The following is an 18,341-nucleotide window of genomic DNA, read 5'->3' as shown; positions in this document are numbered from 1 at the left end:
GACGTAACGTCAAACTAACGATGAAACGGAGCAGAACTTAATTCTTCCTCTTCCGAAGAAATATTTTTAAAAAAATCCATACAAAAGAAAATAGAAAAATAATGACATTGGAGAGCACTGATTCGCAAAAATTTGTCAACTGGAGAGAAAACATAAACAAAAAGCATACTTAGAGGGATGGCAAAGCATAAGAGAATAATACGCAACGAAGATCAAGGATAAAAGAGAATCATTGTCAAAGGTATAACGAACAGGTGTTCGAAAAATTTAGCCAGTTTAAATTCAGCGACAATGACAGAAATCATGTCATTATTATTTGAGATAGCATTTGATCCATATCCCAGATCTCACACGTAACATCGACGTCTCTGTTCCTATTAATAACATTATACAATTATGTACGTACGAATGTATAAAATTCTGTTTTGTTTGTTTCATTTTACGACTAATACGGGAATGTACGATCCGTTGTTTGTCGCTAAGCGCCCTCGCGGCGCTGGTTAAATCATCGAAATATCGTTACAACGATTTTCTTATAAATACGACAAAATTTATCGAGAACGAACTCGTCGAGATCGAACAACCTTATCGAAATGGTTTCTTTCTTTTCCTTTCTTTTCCTCGATTCATTTACCTGCAATATATTCATCGTCAAAGGAACATGAACCTCGTCGAATTCGCGCTCGACAAAACCGGAAGTAACTTCAATCGTTACTCGCGGGAATGTTTCTTGTTATAGTTCGGATTATCGAATAAAATAAAAAAAGAAACAAACTTGCTCACAATAGCTCCATTGTCGATCAATCGTCGATTGACTTCCTTGATCCTACTTTTCTTTTCTTTCTTTTCTTTTTTCTTGCTTGACGATTCTTGCTTCCGAACATTTCATCCTCAAATGATGTACGGTTACATTATGATCGTGACAACTACACATGGTATGGCACACCTACGTGTGAATTCATCATTATTCGAAAAGATTTCGAATCGGACCACATTCCGCATTAATAGACGAAGATGTTTTGCACGCTGGAAAATCAATTAATGCTAATATACACTGATCGTAAAACAATAGCTTCGTTTCAACAAAGATCGCATCTATTACGTTAAGCGTCATTGAACAATCCTTTTGCCTTTCTCGATAGTTACTATTATACATTATTAAAAACAAGTAACTACATCACAGTTCTAATGGCTCAGTCGTTTGATCCGTTGATGCGTTCGTATTATCGAATTTCATCTCATCTTCAGAACAGTAACGACGATCGTCAGAACCTTTATCCATGGGAACACATAAAAGTTATCATATGTGTATGAATTTAGAATAATGGTTTTTACCAAAAGAGAATTGTATTTCGGGATAACGCAGCAGGTACAAGAGCAAAATGGTTGAACAGTTTGACGATCGGTTACATATCCTGCGACCGTAGTATTCTAAAGCTGTTCGAAAAATAAAATGTAACGTTGATAAGTACCTTTTGTAAATACAGACGAAAGCTGATACACAAATACAATATGCGATTAAAAACACGAACCTTCGTCTATTATTTAATTATTTTTATCAAATATAACATGCATCGCGTAAAAAAAGATAAAAGCGATTTGTGTAAACGTCATGGCGACCATTGAATAATCTCGAAAGTATCGATCGATAGTCGATCCTCGTAATTCTCGTTATAAACTTTTCGTAGCTTACAATCTTATAATCTTATGTACAATTATTCGCTTTATGAAACTTGAAAAAATGTCTGTGAGATTTTAGGTAAAGTTCTTAGCATTTAGTATTCCCGTGATCTGTTACAAATCCGGAAATCTTCAAGATTTACCTTAATAATTAGAACCATATCAATATCCTTACAATCTTCTTGATATAAACGCTTATTCGCTGCACATCTTGAAAAAATCGCAAATACATGTAACGCTTTTCATTTCCTTCATCTTTTTCTCTTTTTTTTTTGTTCGTTTTTGTTTTTCATTCAGACGGAATGGATATATTATGCATTGTATCACCAATGAGCTTAAATAGCTCTATTAAATCAAACTAAATATTCTGAAATACTGGTTCGAGAAAGAGATTTACACTGATTAAATGCAAATTAAAAATGCCTTCCAGACTAAAAACGATAATCGATTAACCGAAAAATTAAATTTTTCATAGAGATATTTTGATGTTTTGATATCGTTGCTATATAAAAACGCGCATGTATTAGAGAAAATTTGTATACCTCGTACATTTTATAGTAATGTCTTTAACACGTTTTAGAATATGAATATTTTTTTATAAGATTGCGCCATTTCTCTTTCTCTCGCTTTTTATCTTTCCCTCCCTCCTTCACTCTCTTTCTCTTTCTCTCACACACACGCATACACGTTGCATACAATAAACAGATCTTTTATTTATAGAAGAACATAAAAACAGAAGGTAAAGGAAAACAAGAAGATCAGATAAAAAAGCAACATCGAGCTCACTACGAGTATTCGCTATTATCAAATATCGAGACTTACACCTAAATATATGTTAATAAATACATCGCTCTGAATACATCCAACATGATACATGCATACTGTTATGACACGCAGATTGACTTTTTATTATTCGCATTATTATCGGGCCTGCAAACAGCCATCATTAGGGCCATTAATCTATCACTCCGTCAGTCACACTTCGCAATGAAACGAGTATGTAAACTTAAATTAATTTGTTCGGTCTTTTTCACGTTACAAGAATTATCCTAGTCGTAGCTCAAATGCACTACGATCAAGTCACGGTATATAAACATAACAAGACCAATCATTATTCGTAATCATAAGGACTAAACGGAAATAATACACATCGTATTGAAGTGTAATTATTTCACATTACTCGTACAAGCCCTAACTGTACGATTCGAAATAATGTAGTCTTTCACTACACCATTACGATAGCTTCTTCACCACAAAAGAGGAAAGGATATTGATCTATCATCGTCTGAACAACATCTTCTAAGTATGGTCTCATTGCTTCAAATCTGCCAAGATCGTTAAATTCTATAGGCAATAAAGTAGGCCACCAGCAGATTGCCAAATTTTTACTGTCCATACTGTTCAGCTTACAATTTTCAGCCACTCTAAAAATATATAAATGTTGCATTATAATGATTAATACTTAGATAATTTAAACTATAATGATAATAGAAACTTACTTTACAAAATGATGAAAGATAAATTTAAGTACATCAAAATTAATTGGATTCAATTTGTTGAGCATCAAACGTAGTGCCAATAGTCTGCAGCTTCGATCTATAATAAATCATAGATATTCATCTTAAACTGTTGTCTTTTTAATCTCTTTATTTTGTATAAATTTACTTAATGATACTTACCTTCCATATTCATACATGTTGCTGACATCGGTTTGCTAATACCACGGGCACCTAAGCAAAAAAGAGTTAGCTTCAGCTTTAAACAAACATTTCGGTTAATGTTAAAATTATTATAATTTACCCGAAATGTCCTCGAGTTCGCTCATTCGTTCTTTGTCAATCAATGGTGGTAGCCTTTTTGAAAAAAAGTCTTTTAAAGCAGTCGCAACAGCATTTACAGGTATGTCCAATGAATGTATGTCCACGTTTCCATCTGCAATAATAAAACAAGTTCAAACGAATATATAAAAAAAATTAATATTTAGATATGAAATCATAGAAAAGACTTACCTTCTTCAAACTTTTGAAAGAGAAGTTCAACGTGTGCTCTATTTCCAGGAACCCTATATATCCCTTCAGAATCTAATCCTTCATCTTCAATAAATTGCACACATTTTTCGAGAAACAGAGGTATTCGATTTGTTTCACTTTGTGCAAAGTCTTCGATTAGCGGTTGTTGATTCATACTTAATGCTGAACTAGGGCCTTTAGTTTGTTTTATTTTTTCTTGCTTCTTTTTCTCCCTTTCCTTTTCCTTCTCCGCGTGTTTTTTAAGCTTCTCCTCCTTTTGACGACGCTTCTCTAGCTTCTCATCTTCTTTCGCTTTTTGTTTATCCTTCTTTCTGTTTAATTTATCGCCATCTTTGACCTTATTTAAAATACCAAAAAGAATGTCTTCAACAAAATTTATACAGAGATATAGCTTTACTTTGCCGTATATTTTTACTTACACTGGGAGAATTAATTTCTCGTGGAGACGAAACATCTAAACTGGATTCATCATCTGGAATGTTGCCAAAGGTAATGTCACTCCCCTCCTTTACCAAAATGATAATAATTTCATGCAATATCAAATATATAAGAAGAAATAATTCAGAGCAAACCTTCTGTTGTATCCTGTCTGAACCATCTTAAAAAATTATTGGGAAAAATTCTACAACTATTATTTAAAATTTGTGATATTAACAATTCATTAAAATCCTCGCAATCTTTATTCTTGACAGCTATTTCGAATTAATAATTCGTGAAACTAATAGTACAATTACAGAATCGGAACAATGGCGATAAACCTTTTCTAAAACGCGAAAGATATGAAGCATGCACACAAAAGCTACCAAACATTTTGTATTCTTTTTTAATATCTTTTAGCATGCAAAAGATTTATATTATGATACTAATGATAATCTTACTTACAGGAAGCACTAAACATTTCTTGAGTCATATGTTTTACATTGTAGGGATGTTGTAATGATGTAGGTAGATGTTGTGGCAATGAATTTCCAAATCTTTTTCGTAGACTAGCAGCAGCGTGTTTATATTGTTTTGCTCTCGATCTCGAGTGGTCCGGATCACTAGATTCGGAAGAATCTGGTGTTTCACTAGACACTAATAAGAAAATCGTCATATAACATATTTTAATAATGAAACAATTAACAGAATCATCATAATAAATGCATATAATACCTCTTTCTGTAGGATTTACTCGCCAACTTTTATCCTCTTTAACATTATAATTCAGACCAACAATACCATCCCCACTTCCCATGCTAGCCAATGATGGGACTTTAGGTGCAGCGACAGGTATAGCCGTACGTTTTTTTCGTATCCTTTTGTGCGATGGTGGTTTTTTGTTTACTTTACCTAAGACATCAGCAACCCTCTGTCTCTCCAAAGAACTCCATTCAGAATCAGAATCACTGTATGCTATAAAACAAATTATATAATTAATGAACATATATGCATTAATGAACTCCAATAAAAACTTTTTTAATTGAACCCTTACAGGGTTGTCCTTTCTCGCGTCTGTGACGTAACTTAGGTTTATTATTTCCGATAGAATCTTGTACTGAAGCATACATATAATCGCCATCGTAAGAAGGATATAGGCTTGGTACAACGTCTTTAACTTGGGCATATTCAGAACCTAAATCTACCAATTCAGGTGTAGCAAGAGGAGCATGACCCATAGTTATCTTCGGACCGTGTTCATCCTTTTCACCTACTGTCATTCTAGCTATGGCATCTGTCACATTTGAAAAATCTTTTAAATTTATTTTACCAGGTTGTTTTAAAGTTTGGCTATTTCCTTTCGGTCGCGGTTTTGCCTGGGAAATATGACGCCTGCCTGTTGTGAAAGCTCTATGGGAGTAACTATTAGTTACTCCATCTTGATGCATAAATGTATCTTTCACCCAACCTATTGCGATAAAAAAGGTATAAAAAAATGAAATCATATTTAAGAAGGTATTTTGTCATCACTCCATTTCATTTCATTATTATAAAACTAACCGGATAATTTGTTTGTAATGTCTCCTGGTTTTAACAGATCTCTCTCTCTTTCTTCCCTATAAAAATCTACTTGGCTATAAATATCACTGTCGTCACTAGGCGTAGCTCTATTGTCTGCAAACTGTTCATTTAATCCCGTGTCTCCAAGATCACCATCAGGAGTTAATTGCTCGTACGATTCGGAACCACTTCTGAAAGTTACAGACATACTACTTCACATTAGATTTTTGAAGTACAAAGAAATTTTTATGGTAATCACAATTAATTAGATGACATTTTAAGGAGTGATTTCAAATTACTTACCCATCATCTGGTGTTTGAAGGTGATAACTTTCATGTCGTGGCGGCGGCATAGGATGTAACGCAGAGTATTCCAAAGTTCCTTCGCCACTATCATTCAGATTACCTGGCTCTTCCATATTAAATGCTTGTTCAATTTCAGGTTTTTTCTCCCATACCTCTTTGAAGAATGGGGTATAAAATGCCGCTGTAATATATATATTATGTGTAACACAATATGTATTTAAAAGACGAGATATTAAGTTAAATTAAAAAATTTGATGTTAAAAAGTAAGTAGTGTCTTTAAATACTATAGCATACTCTTTTGTTGGCAACTGGATGCTGAGGTCATAAAATGCGCTTGCAATTTATCCGCAATTGCATTTCCTTCCGTGATAAGTAAATGACTTAAATCATTACTGAAGAAAGCATTAGCACCTCCAGTATCGGTCACAGCCATTATTTGTATCGGTAAGTTTGGTATATTCATAGAAAATGCACTATGAAAAAATGTTGAATTAAAATGATATAGTTTTGAAACATATAAAAATGATTATATTACACGTACTTAAGGGTTGCAAGTGATGCTTTCCTTTTTGTAGAATAAACCAATATGAAACCATGTACTAATTCGTCCCTAAATGCATTTGCTCCATGGAAGCTAGAAATAATAACTTCAACTCTTCGTTTCGATTCTCCTAGAAATGTTTCTAAAACAATCGATCGGTCGCCACTAAGGAAACAACATTGATGATTAAGTAAAGGACCGAGTACGTTCTCGACAGAATACGGATCCCCACAAAACATACACATTATTATTCTAAAATAAAAATAATATTGATATATTTTCTCTCTTCTTAACATATAATATAATTTGCTTAAAAATTGTCTTACCTAATATCCGGTTCCAAACATTCAATAACACTTTGGTAAATATTTAAAAAACCAGCTCTGTGATTTATAGATTGTATAAGTTGCTGCAATGCATCTTTCACAAGCGGAGCAGGGAACCTTTTGTCTTGCTCTAAATCCTCTATGCAGACATCGATAAATGGACACTGTAGACTAATGTAAAAATTGACTGTTAATTTTTTTCTATCTACAACGAAATATAAAGTACATGAGTAATTAGTACCTATCAGCAAGATTTTGACCCTCTTTCCTAAGTCTTATTGCTTCTAATTCGTCTATAGTTGATTCTGGCACAAACATAATAACAATAGGTAATCCTTGAAATGGTAACCTATCTTCTTGTTCTAAATTCGACAATAAAGTTTTCTCTAAAGAAGAACGAATATATTCAAATGAATAATCGTCTGCGTAAATACAGAATGAACCTGTAAATTTAAAATGCTCTTAGACTTCTATTCTATATAGTATGACTATATGTATGTATATATAATAACTATAGCATCGTCATATACCATGAGGCATAAAGTCAGAAGTAGTAAATGAATTGTGTGGTAGTCCGACGTCACCATCGATTATTCGATATCCAAGTGTATATAACTGACAATCAATTTCTACTTCGTCGTCCTCCGTTTGTGCTCTTATTTCACGAGCGAATTCTTCGCCAAGTCCACTGCTTCCAAGTATGACTAAATTTAATTGATTATTATCAGATGTTAATTGCCATTGGCTACTGTGATTCCATGAAGAAGGTCTAAAAAATCATTATTATAATAATATTGGAATATATAAGAAATTTTATTTTATCTGTCTAATTTGAAAAAAACTAAATCTTACCTGTGAGCTTTTGTTCCAAGTATACGTTCTATAAGCGCATCCATGCAATTTGGATAAGCTGGACAATGTTCCCTTATGGGACAATGTACAAAACCCAAATGTTGAAAAAGCATTAATTTTCTATCTTGATCTAGCCTATCTAAAGCCTTATACCTGTACACCATAAGAGACAATTCAAAAATATTTGTAAATTCGTTTAAAAAAGAGATAATTTTAATTAATTACCTAAAATCATCCACCAATGCATCTGTTATTTCTTTAATATCATCTTGTGTTATAGTACCAGATGGTGCTATACTTTTAAAATGATAAAACAAATCAGCATGTTCTAGTAGTAGTTCCTATAATATATAGAATCAGAAAGTACAATAGAATGTAAAATATTTAGATTGTTGTTATTACTATTTATACTAAAATGTGTATCCTTACTTGAAAATTATGTTTTGCTTTCTCAATAATCTCCTTTTGATGTTGATCATATATTTCTTGACAATCATGGTGAGAAAGAGCTTCAAAGCATTCTCTGCCCATAAAAAGAACTCTAACTTCAGACAAATGCTTTCCTGGTGTAACATAGCCAGTTTCTTCCAATAATTGCTTAAACTGTTTTTTCCATCTAATGAACAATGTATTTACATAAATATTATCAAATACTTTCCTTAGTAGAATATAATTATTTATAGATTATTCATTTATGAAGTCTCAAGTATACCAAAATATATATATATATATATAAAACTATAAAAATGTTAGTACAGCTAATTATATATTTTTCTAAAAAACGATATTCTAGTATGTAAAGCGATAAAAAGCATAATTTACCTTTTAGGAAGTCTGCATAAAATAAACGCCACCCAGAATAAAGCAAAGCATTAATGTATTGCATATAAGTATTATTATCTAAAATGCTGAATAACTATATAACCTTAATAACTATGTTAAAGCATGTAAGGGAAAACTAGTGATTCTTTTGCTATTTCTAAGTAGTAGAATTTCAGCAGATAATAATTATAATAAAGTATAATCAAGAAATATATGCATATGTATGTAATACTTACTCTAATCGCCGCTGTTCTTGTTGCAATATATTTATATGATTTTTGAAAACAGTTTCTGCTTCTGGTGTTTCCAAAACATCATAAGGAATCTTTGTTCCATTGCTTTCACCAAAATCACAATCAATCCACGGGATATCCTCGGGACATTCATAAAAATATTGATGAAAATCGGGATGTTCTTTTATATACTGTTGTACTGCAGACCACTCTCTATATAAATAAAATACATGGATTCAGTAAAACAACACCTTCCAATCGTAATTAAAAGATTTTAGTTGGAAACATACTCATTAATCAAATTTGTTATATCAGGACATATTTCATGAAGAATTTCGGGTAGCATATCTAAATATCCTTGAATCTTCTTTGCCACTTGTTCATCTTTCAATTTCTTAATATGTCTCCTAAATAATCTTTGGGTTGCATCAATACCAAATAATTCTACAAATGTTGAAAATTCTTTATGTTGGGCTAGTTTTTTGGATGCTTGAGACCACAATGCTCTATAGTCGGTAATATGTATTCGAATCAATCTTTGTAAAGATTCTGTAGATGCATCCAATAATTCTTTTCTAGCTCTAGCTGCTTCCGCGAATGGTGTTAGCTTACTTCGCATTTTAGTTTTATCAATCAATTGGGCCAAAATCATAAATGCCAAATCAATATTGATATTTTCATGTGCAGATGTTTCAACTATTAAAATGGAACCTTTATATTCTTTACGCATTATTAATTTTTCAGCTTCTTTTACATATTGTTCATTAGCATCATCATTTTTAGTTGTTACCAAAACTATTGGTTTTTTAGTTTTCATTAAACTGTTCAATATATTTGCTACTATTTCAATCTGTTTTTCTATAGATCTATTTGGTACAACGCTTACATCAAATACACACAAAAAGCCATCAATATTTAATTTACCATCTGGTAAAACTTTTTGTTCATATTCTTTTTCTATGCCTAATTGATTTTTGCAAATATACATAAGCTTTTCTGCACTAGTAATTTTGGTGGCTGCACATCGTTTTGCATAAGGTTCCATTTTACCACCCTTAAAAGGCTGAAATGATGCATCATCTATAAACTCTGTATGTTCTATCACTTGAAATTGATACTCTGTCCCATCCTCTGCTGTTTTTGTAACTTCACCCCAATATAGGAAATGATCATTATTCACCACCCGACCACTAAAATCTGACTGTAAAAGATAATAGCCAATTAATAAAAGAGTAATCACTGCAAAGCATACAAATGTATCTAACACATATTTAGCTATTACCTGTGATAACACTGATATATGGTCCACATTATAATCATCATTCAAAGAACGCATAAAACGATTACACAGACATGACTTTCCAACACCAACTTGTCCTTTATCTTTCTCAGTGCCAGAAAGACCAACAACAGCAACATTGATGGTTTTGATATTATCACTTTTTCTTGCCATTTTTAAAGCTTAACTTGATTAGATCACTTATATAATTAAGTGTGAAAATAAAAATCTTTTCTTCATCAAACTTTACTCAGGACATTTTTAAGTACCACTATTAATAGTTCTTCTTATTCATTTATCTTTGCAGTTATTAAACATCAGCATTTCTCCCTTTGGTCATTGTATCAAGTCTAAAAATTTATATGAAAATCAGCATTACCTCCCTTTGGTAACATTTTCAATAAAATGCTCTTTTATTTTATCTTTCCCATTCGTTTACAACATTCATATATCATGCTTCAAATTTTTGTATAACATGCAAATTTACATATGAATAATTATGAACAAATGTTGTTTGCCAAAATTTCATTTGAGCTTTGTTAATGTAATTGTTATTATCGTAGCTTCATGAATGATAAACTAACATCATTAGAAATTAGTAATACAGATCTTTAAAAATCTTTACACTTTATCTTTTTCTGTAAAGCATAACATTCATAATTTAGCACAGCTGTGAGCAATGGTTCTTTGGAATGGCACTGTGTATCTGAAAAAAAAAATATTCATAATAGACTAATAAACAATATTATGAAATGTTAGTTAGTTGCACTCATGTTTGCACTGATATCTTTATTATGGAAATTAGATTAAATATTCATGATAGTATCCACTTCCTGAAATTCACATTAATAAGATATGTAAAATCACGTATAGAACTGCATTCATCATCACATGTATATGCACCATAAATTACATTATAAAATATGCTTTATATTAGTAAAACAAGAGATGAATCAAATGACAAGCAAACATTCGAAGCGAAAGTAATTTCCTCATCAACTGAATTTATTAGAGATGAAAATAAATTATTTCTCATATTATACAGGTTATGGATTCAATGAAATAAAACGTTAAGAAACTTTTCGAAATACATTTCTACGTTAACCTCCATATATATAATACGAATCTTGTAATTTCTTAATAATTAGAAATTTAACATGATAATTTTCCGTGGATATTGTGTTTAAAAATAATTACAAATAGTACTACAATGATATTGTTTTTTGTTAAATCGCGAAAGAATATAATTTATAATAACGGCGAAGTATTTCCATCGTGATGTAATATATAGCTATATCTCTCATTAAAAATACTAGGTAAAGTCATAGACTTGTTATTGAAATTTACGAGACGTGATTCATGCAGCAGAAACAAATTATTCAATGTACAAATGACAGCTACGAATAGATCAATATGCATTGTACACAACCGCGGTCAATTTTGACACTGATGATAGAGTCCCGGGATTTCGACAAATTTTAATAAGATACACGACCAATATGCATGACACGCTGTAACTTATCCAAGCAAAATCAGAAAACCAATCAGAATATCTTGCTCCGTATAACAAAGGCTATGATACCTGTACAGATTTTTGTTCGGCAAGAGAACTATGTATTAGACCAACCGGCCGTCCCGTATAATTATTTTCTCCAGAAACTCGATCGATCCTTCACTGCTATAGAGCACGCACTCTTTCTTGATCTGTTTCACGTACACGGTGCACCGAAAGGCATCTACAACTTGTCTCAATGAACGTTTAATTCCAGGTGTGTAAATAACTTCACGTCAAACATCGAGTATTGCCCCATAAAGGAGCCATCTTGGTGGGTGGGCACAAGGCGATTAATGTTTTCAGGATAGATAGTATACGTCGAACAAGAACAAGGCCGTATCTAGCGTACTTCCTATGATTCATCTATATTTTAATATAGCATTTTTTCTTATGAACAAATTATTAAATTATACTAATCTTTTATTCTTATTCAATTAGATGCACAATTTATTACTAAAATTTCGTTCCGAGTTATATAACAAAAAAGTAAATAAGTAAATGTATCACTAATTTGGAAATGATTCCAATATATTTTAAAATAAATAAAAATGTTTTATTTTGAAGACTTTAGAATACTCTGGTAAAATAAATTTAGTTAAAGTAAAACTATTATATCGTTTAAATTATAAGACAATGATCTTTTGGTGCAACTATTATTTATCTAAATTAATCAATTATTTATGAACAGTATGACAGTATCGACAAAAAGCACCTGGTTGTAAGCACATCGTGATTACGCTCCTGCAAGACCATAAAGGCACCACCTGTCGTTGAGTGAACGCACTAGTTTGACTTCGAATCGAAAATGGCTGACAGCGGGGATGCTGTGAATAGTACGTCTTCAGGGAAAGAGGCTAGAAATACCGTTACCGATGGTCCTGTCACCGATCCAGCATCAAACAACAAGGTAGATTGAAGAATGCTATCGCCAAATAATTAAACAAACGGATTATTTTAACTTCGATTTTGATAACGTAAAATCATGACACTGCGTTGCCACGAGTATTGTATTTACCGCCGTATTAGTTTCTGGCTAATTAAATCACTTATAAAAATAAAATATATCTTTTTTAATTTATACTTTCATTCCATCAAAAGACAATGATTTAACAAAGATATTGTACTTTCTTTATTTCATTGTTTTTATGTTCTTCTATTATGTTAAATTATTTGTATTAAGTCTTTCATTTACCTTTATCTTCCTTTACCTGTGTTTTGTTTTTTCTGTCATATTTCAGCCCAACCCTTTCAAGTCTTATGACCACATGTTGCTGTTATATAATACAACACATGGTAGTAATTAATGTATGGTCTTGTATATAACTTCTGTCTATTGTCAAACAAATAACTTCCTTCTATTGTTATTTCAAATTGAAAGATCCATAATCTTGCAATCATGATTCTTATCATAATATACTTCATAAGTATATTGTTAGGAAAACTGGATACTAATCTTATTTATTAATGAAATGTAAATTCTGGTTTATTTATTAAATTTACTGTGAGTTTAAATGTGTTTTATGACATAATGTTATTGAAAATTATTGAAGGTTATTGAAAGATATATATATAATACTAAAAAAAAAGTAATGAAAACCTAATTTATAAACAGACTGAATATATGCCTTTGCCTCAAAAGTATTTTTCCATTTAAAAAACTATTGTAACTGGCACTTTATCGTTGTTACACAATATGCAAATGATGTTATGATAATTGGCATGAAAATTGCAGACAATTCATATACATGAGTTTAACTGATAAGAACAATCTTCTAAAGCAACGTTCTAAGTACTTTGTTCTAGATATTGACATTTTCTAATTCAACGTGAAAAAGTTTTTAATATTTTAGTTTTTTCAGACAAAAGATATTTCATTTTCTTCATACATTTTTTAATTTATCATTCCTTTACTACATATCCTTCTATGTATAACAGTACTTTAGCATATTAACTATCACAAAAGAAATTAAGTCTTTTAATATCTTCAATGACATCAAATGCATAATACATATACATATATGTATAACTTCAACTTTGATAATGCAAAAAACTAAAAAGTGATTTGCATGCTATTACACATATTGCCTGCTATCAAGGCGCTTATATTATTTTACATATAGAGCATTATTCTCACAGTAGTCCGTAGGTTCGGTACCAATCACTCATGCATCACTCATTATATGCCTAAATACACCATATAGGCATGGCACAATTAGCACTACTGAACCAATGCATTGAGTACAACTGAGGAATGATTACAAAACAAAAAAAGAAGAGGGGGGAGATACCTTTGTGTACATAAAACTGATATCTTATATAAATCAAGTTTTACTTACAAGTACAACCTTTGGGAGCTTTGTACCTAACTACGGACTGTATTATGAAAATTTGATCCAATTTGAATTATGATGGTGGTTGTTGTGATTTCAGAGCCTAGAGGCATCAAATAGTGCCTTTCACGGCGCGAGAACAAAATTAGTAAGTAAGAATATGTGTGTACAAGACACAAGTAAATTTGTACTCCTTTCCATAGAGCAATCCTTGCAATTTCCTCAGGGCTGCTTTAATTCCTATGACAACATAAATGTGGTATGTGCCAATGGGTTTATCATTTTTGCTTTCCCATCAAATAACACAGTAATAATAAGACGATCCTTTTATCAAAGTGCAGCCAAATACTTCATTAGAGTACAAATAACAAGAACAACATAAAATCAAATGATATTACACTAAAAATCGTCTATATTAAACTGTGTCCATTCTATCAAATAAAATAGCTTTATTTGCATTTTTTCTGTTTGTAGTCCATTTCCATCTGTTGCAGCCCTTTTGAAGATGAGAATTATTCACAATCTCATAATTTATTTGACCTTTTAAATGTTTAGGATTCCAAGTCAGGAGCTTTGAAGAAGTCCAGCCGTTATCGTAGTCGATCTTTATCAGCCAGTAGCACAGATAGTTACAGTTCTGGTACGAATACGGTCATTACAGTGTTGTACATTTAATTATTGTAACCTGATTATTATTAACGTATCGCGGTTAATTTTAGCATCTTATACAGGAAGTTCATCGGACGAAGATGACGTGTCACCTCGTGAAAAACTTCAAAAAACAGAAAATGGTTTCACAGATTTTTGTGTACGCAACATTAATCAACATGCATTTGGTAGAAGAGAGATAGAAATAGCGGAACAAGAAATGCCGGGAATTATGGCACTTCGTAAACGTGCCGCCGATGATAAGGTATACAAATTATTTACTACAAAAACAAAACTAAGCAATATTAATGTGTATAATAAACAATTATTTCAAACAGCCATTGAAAAATGCTAAAATCGTTGGGTGCACTCATATCAATGCTCAAACTGCTGTTCTTATTGAAACCTTAGTACATTTGGGTGCACAAGTTAGATGGGCAGCATGTAACATATATTCTACTCAAAATGAAGTGGCTGCTGCTCTGGCTCATGCTGGTTATCCAATTTTTGCTTGGCGCGGTGAAACAGAAGAAGATTTTTGGTGGTGTATTGATAAATGTGTAGCTGCTGAAAATTGGCAACCTAATATGATATTAGATGATGGTGGTGATGCAACACATTTAATGCTCAAAAAATATAATGCTATGTTTAAAATGATTCAAGGTTTGTCCATTGTTTCTTTTGCAGCCAAGTAGATAATAATAATGTTAATTTCTAGGAATTGTTGAAGAGAGTGTAACAGGTGTACATAGATTATACCAATTATCAAAAGCAGGAAAATTATCCGTCCCTGCCATGAATGTCAATGATAGTGTAACAAAAACTAAGTTTGATAATCTTTATAGCTGCCGCGAAAGTATTATCGATAGGTAAATCAATTGTAAATCAGTTATTGAAACACACTAAAAGTATCTGCTAATTGCTTCTACTTAGATATCTTATTGCAGCTTGAAACGATCCACAGATATTATGTTTGGTGGAAAACAAGTTGTAATTTGTGGTTATGGTGAAGTTGGTAAAGGTTGTTGTCAAGCCCTTAAGGGTTTAGGTTGTATCGTTTATATAACTGAGATCGATCCAATTTGTGCTTTACAAGCGAGGTAGATAGTTTAAAATAAAATACACTGTATATTACATAAACGATAATACAATTATTCATACAGGTATTCTTTACAGCATGGACGGTTTTAGAGTAATGAAACTGAACGAAGTAATCCGAAATGTAGATATCGTTATTACCGCAACTGGCAATAAAAATGTAGTTACGCGCGAACACATGGATAAAATGAAAAACGGCTGCGTAGTATGCAATATGGGACATAGTAATACCGAAATAGACATTGTACGTTCAAATTTTGACAATATATAACTACTTCCTTTAAAATTCGATTAGATTTTCAACTAGAGTTTGTAGGGAAAAACTCGTATTTCTTATATTTCAGAACAAAAAAAAAAAAGAAATATATTGATAAGACATTAAGACTCCTTTAATATGTTCTTAACAGAACAGTTTACGCACGCCCGATTTAACTTGGGAAAAAGTAAGGTCTCAAGTGGATCATGTTATCTGGCCAGATGGAAAGCGCATCGTGTTATTAGCGGAAGGCCGATTAGTCAACTTGTCTTGTTCCAGCATCCCCTCATTTGTTGTGTCGATCACAGCCGCTACCCAAGCGTTAGCACTAATTGAACTTTTCAACGCACCATCAGGGCGATATAAAAGTGACGTTTATCTGTTACCAAAAAAGATGGGTAAGCCTAAAATATCTTTATGTTCCATTATTATTCAATTAAAGTAAGCTGTAAAACAATAATACTACTCGATAGATGAGTACGTGGCTTCATTACATTTACCAACGTTTGATGCACATTTGACGGAACTAACAGATGAACAAGCCAAATATATGGGACTTAATAAGGCTGGACCTTTTAAGCCTAATTACTACCGGTTAGTACATTTTATGCTTCAGTTGGAATTGTCACTTAATTTTATTTATTTAAAATCATTATCTAAATTTATTTCAGCTATTAAAAATACGTGGATAAACAATGTGACACAGTATATGCAATAATCGGAATTTGCGTTTATGAGTATTGAAAAATAAGTGCTTCGTTTTATTGAAGTTTCTTCTATTAATTTTATTTATCTGAATTAATAGAAACGTATAATAGGATTTCATGTTATCTTTAATATAATTCTATTTTCCTTATATATTTCGAAAAGTATTTCTATATGATTCCAACCAAAATATTGTCAGCACTGGCTGCAATAATCAATAACCAGGAGTTATATAAGTAAATATATATTTAGTTAACCTTCACAAGTGTATAGCAATTACTAATTTATGATTTGTGCATGCCTAGAAATACATGTACATTTGTTCAGTCAAATCAAAGTACAAGTTTGCTAAATGATCAGTTTTCCATTTTAAACTGATGTTAAGAAAGGAATTTCCTGCAAAGATCTGTATACGTAAATCATTTCTAACACTACCGATTACGGAATTAAAATTGTTTGTTGCAATTATTTTTATCTTCAGCTACTATCTTCAGTTCTTTTTAAAAATTGCAGTTTTAACATGAATGAATTGTAATGTTGGAAACATATATAGAGAATTTAACATTATAAGATATTGCTTATTGTATGAATAAGTGAAGTTTAATGAGTTATTTTTTGATGAGTTAATGTCTGCAATTATATCCAATAACTGTACTCAGTTTATTTACCGAAACAGCAATTATGTATATTTACAGTTAGTATTTTTGTTTCTAGAAAAAAGACAGTGTAAAAATGAAGCAATCCAAACTATGTACATAATTATTTAAGAAAAATTAGACAAAAACCAACCCTTTTATAATTGGTCATATCATCCGTCGATAGAAAATAATGAAAAAATAGAAATCAAATAAACGTTTATGATGCCATGAACCTAATAACGTTCTTCTTGATTTATATTTTCTATTCCTTTCTACTGTGTCTTATAGAGAATAATATACTTATTTGTTGAAATTAAAGAGTAAAATGTGGGGATTTATATTTTTGCGTTTTAGTCTTATTGTTCATTTAAGCTAATTTGATTACAAGATTTGATATAATAAAGTTAAAATTCAAATGTAATCGATTTACTAAATATAGAAACTATAGTCAATGCTTTATATTTAAATGAATATAATTACGGTAAAGGGAGAATAAAAATCAATACATTAACGTAATGAAGCTCAAATAAAGACTTTGTATATATACACGTTCAGAAATTATTAATATCGTAAATTGAGAACAATGAAGGAATACGTTGTAGATTAATAAGTAAAATACATCACATCGATATAAATGTAATATATTTCAGTATAATTATTATAAAGTAATAGCTCCTGAAGCGCTTATCGACAGCATCGATTGAAAGATAAAGTTTTACAAGAATCCTTGTATTTTTCTTTCGATCCGTATATGAGTATTGAAAAACAAAACAACTTTGGGATTGATCGTAAAAATGAACCTATACAAATGGCAAGGCTCAACGGCATGGCATACATATAATGGCATAACAGCAGCGATCTACAAAAAGCGAACTTAAAACACAATTTTGTGTTATAAAGAAATAAATAATAAAACCAAAAAAAATGTAGTAAAAATATATTTTACAATACTCTGTACAAGATCTTATTAGAATTAATATATAGTTAGCTCGGTGTAGATTGGTTATCATGAGACAGGCTATTCATCCTGGAATACTGTTATCCGATTTCGCTTTGCGATTAAT

At 31.4% G+C, this 18,341-nt stretch overlaps 2 protein-coding genes across 12 annotated transcripts; one reads left to right on the top strand and one right to left on the bottom strand.

Moving 5' to 3' along the window:
- Positions 1-275: 275 nt before the first annotated feature.
- LOC117209313 (rho GTPase-activating protein 190) lies at positions 276-11,902 on the bottom strand. 7 transcript variants are annotated; one of them, XM_033451181.1, is made up of 25 exons: positions 11,630-11,902; positions 10,632-10,753; positions 10,051-10,397; positions 9,059-9,969; positions 8,772-8,981; positions 8,536-8,547; positions 8,143-8,329; positions 7,939-8,054; positions 7,714-7,866; positions 7,392-7,630; positions 7,103-7,304; positions 6,862-7,032; positions 6,536-6,787; positions 6,289-6,467; positions 5,991-6,174; positions 5,688-5,896; positions 5,182-5,595; positions 4,863-5,102; positions 4,593-4,784; positions 4,130-4,182; positions 3,690-4,047; positions 3,481-3,612; positions 3,360-3,410; positions 3,180-3,276; positions 2,789-3,104 (listed from the first exon to the last, which is right to left on the bottom strand). In XM_033451181.1, exons 3-25 carry the CDS (start codon positions 10,219-10,221, stop codon positions 2,906-2,908), a joined length of 4,932 nt encoding a protein of 1,643 aa, XP_033307072.1. In that variant the 5' UTR covers positions 10,222-10,397; positions 10,632-10,753; positions 11,630-11,902; the 3' UTR covers positions 2,789-2,905. The 7 variants fall into 7 exon arrangements, with proteins under 7 accessions (XP_033307071.1, XP_033307072.1, XP_033307073.1 ...); XM_033451182.1 differs by having other exon boundaries at positions 10,673-10,753; XM_033451180.1 differs by having other exon boundaries at positions 276-3,104; positions 10,051-10,753.
- Positions 11,903-12,354: 452 nt separating this feature from the next.
- LOC117209315 (adenosylhomocysteinase-like 1) lies at positions 12,355-17,514 on the top strand. 5 transcript variants are annotated; one of them, XM_033451189.1, is made up of 11 exons: positions 12,355-12,509; positions 14,033-14,080; positions 14,488-14,572; positions 14,664-14,845; positions 14,919-15,243; positions 15,299-15,449; positions 15,528-15,680; positions 15,757-15,922; positions 16,086-16,332; positions 16,408-16,528; positions 16,606-17,514. In XM_033451189.1, the coding sequence occupies exons 1-11, from the start codon at positions 12,408-12,410 to the stop codon at positions 16,610-16,612; spliced, it is 1,587 nt and encodes a 528-aa protein (XP_033307080.1). In that variant the 5' UTR covers positions 12,355-12,407; the 3' UTR covers positions 16,613-17,514. The 5 variants fall into 5 exon arrangements, with proteins under 5 accessions (XP_033307080.1, XP_033307079.1, XP_033307083.1 ...); XM_033451188.1 differs by having other exon boundaries at positions 14,652-14,845; XM_033451191.1 differs by lacking the exon at positions 14,033-14,080 and having other exon boundaries at positions 12,366-12,509.
- Positions 17,515-18,341: the final 827 nt, after the last annotated feature.

Source organism: Bombus bifarius, unplaced genomic scaffold (genome assembly GCF_011952205.1).
Source record: "Bombus bifarius isolate JDL3187 unplaced genomic scaffold, Bbif_JDL3187 scf7180000008169, whole genome shotgun sequence".
NCBI classification, from domain to species: Eukaryota; Metazoa; Arthropoda; class Insecta; order Hymenoptera; family Apidae; genus Bombus; species Bombus bifarius.
The sequence above is the reverse complement of the archived record's forward strand: the minus strand, read 5'-3'. Positions and strand labels throughout refer to the sequence as shown.

Excerpts from the sequence above, each read along its gene's own strand:
- LOC117209313 (XM_033451180.1), bottom strand. The coding sequence starts at position 10,221 with ATGGCAAGAAAAAGTGATAATATCAAAACCATCAATGTTGCTGTTGTT. Across the intron at positions 4,183-4,592 it reads AGAAATGTTTAGTGCTTCCT|ATGATGAATCCAGTTTAGAT; the intron begins GTAAGTAAGATT and ends GCAACATTCCAG. Across the intron at positions 3,277-3,359 it reads AACATGTATGAATATGGAAG|ATCGAAGCTGCAGACTATTG; the intron begins GTAAGTATCATT and ends GATTTATTATAG.
- LOC117209315 (XM_033451188.1), top strand. The coding sequence starts at position 12,408 with ATGGCTGACAGCGGGGATGCTGTGAATAGTACGTCTTCAGGGAAAGAG. Across the intron at positions 14,081-14,487 it reads ACGGCGCGAGAACAAAATTA|GATTCCAAGTCAGGAGCTTT; the intron begins GTAAGTAAGAAT and ends TTAAATGTTTAG. Across the intron at positions 14,573-14,651 it reads CACAGATAGTTACAGTTCTG|CATCTTATACAGGAAGTTCA; the intron begins GTACGAATACGG and ends GGTTAATTTTAG.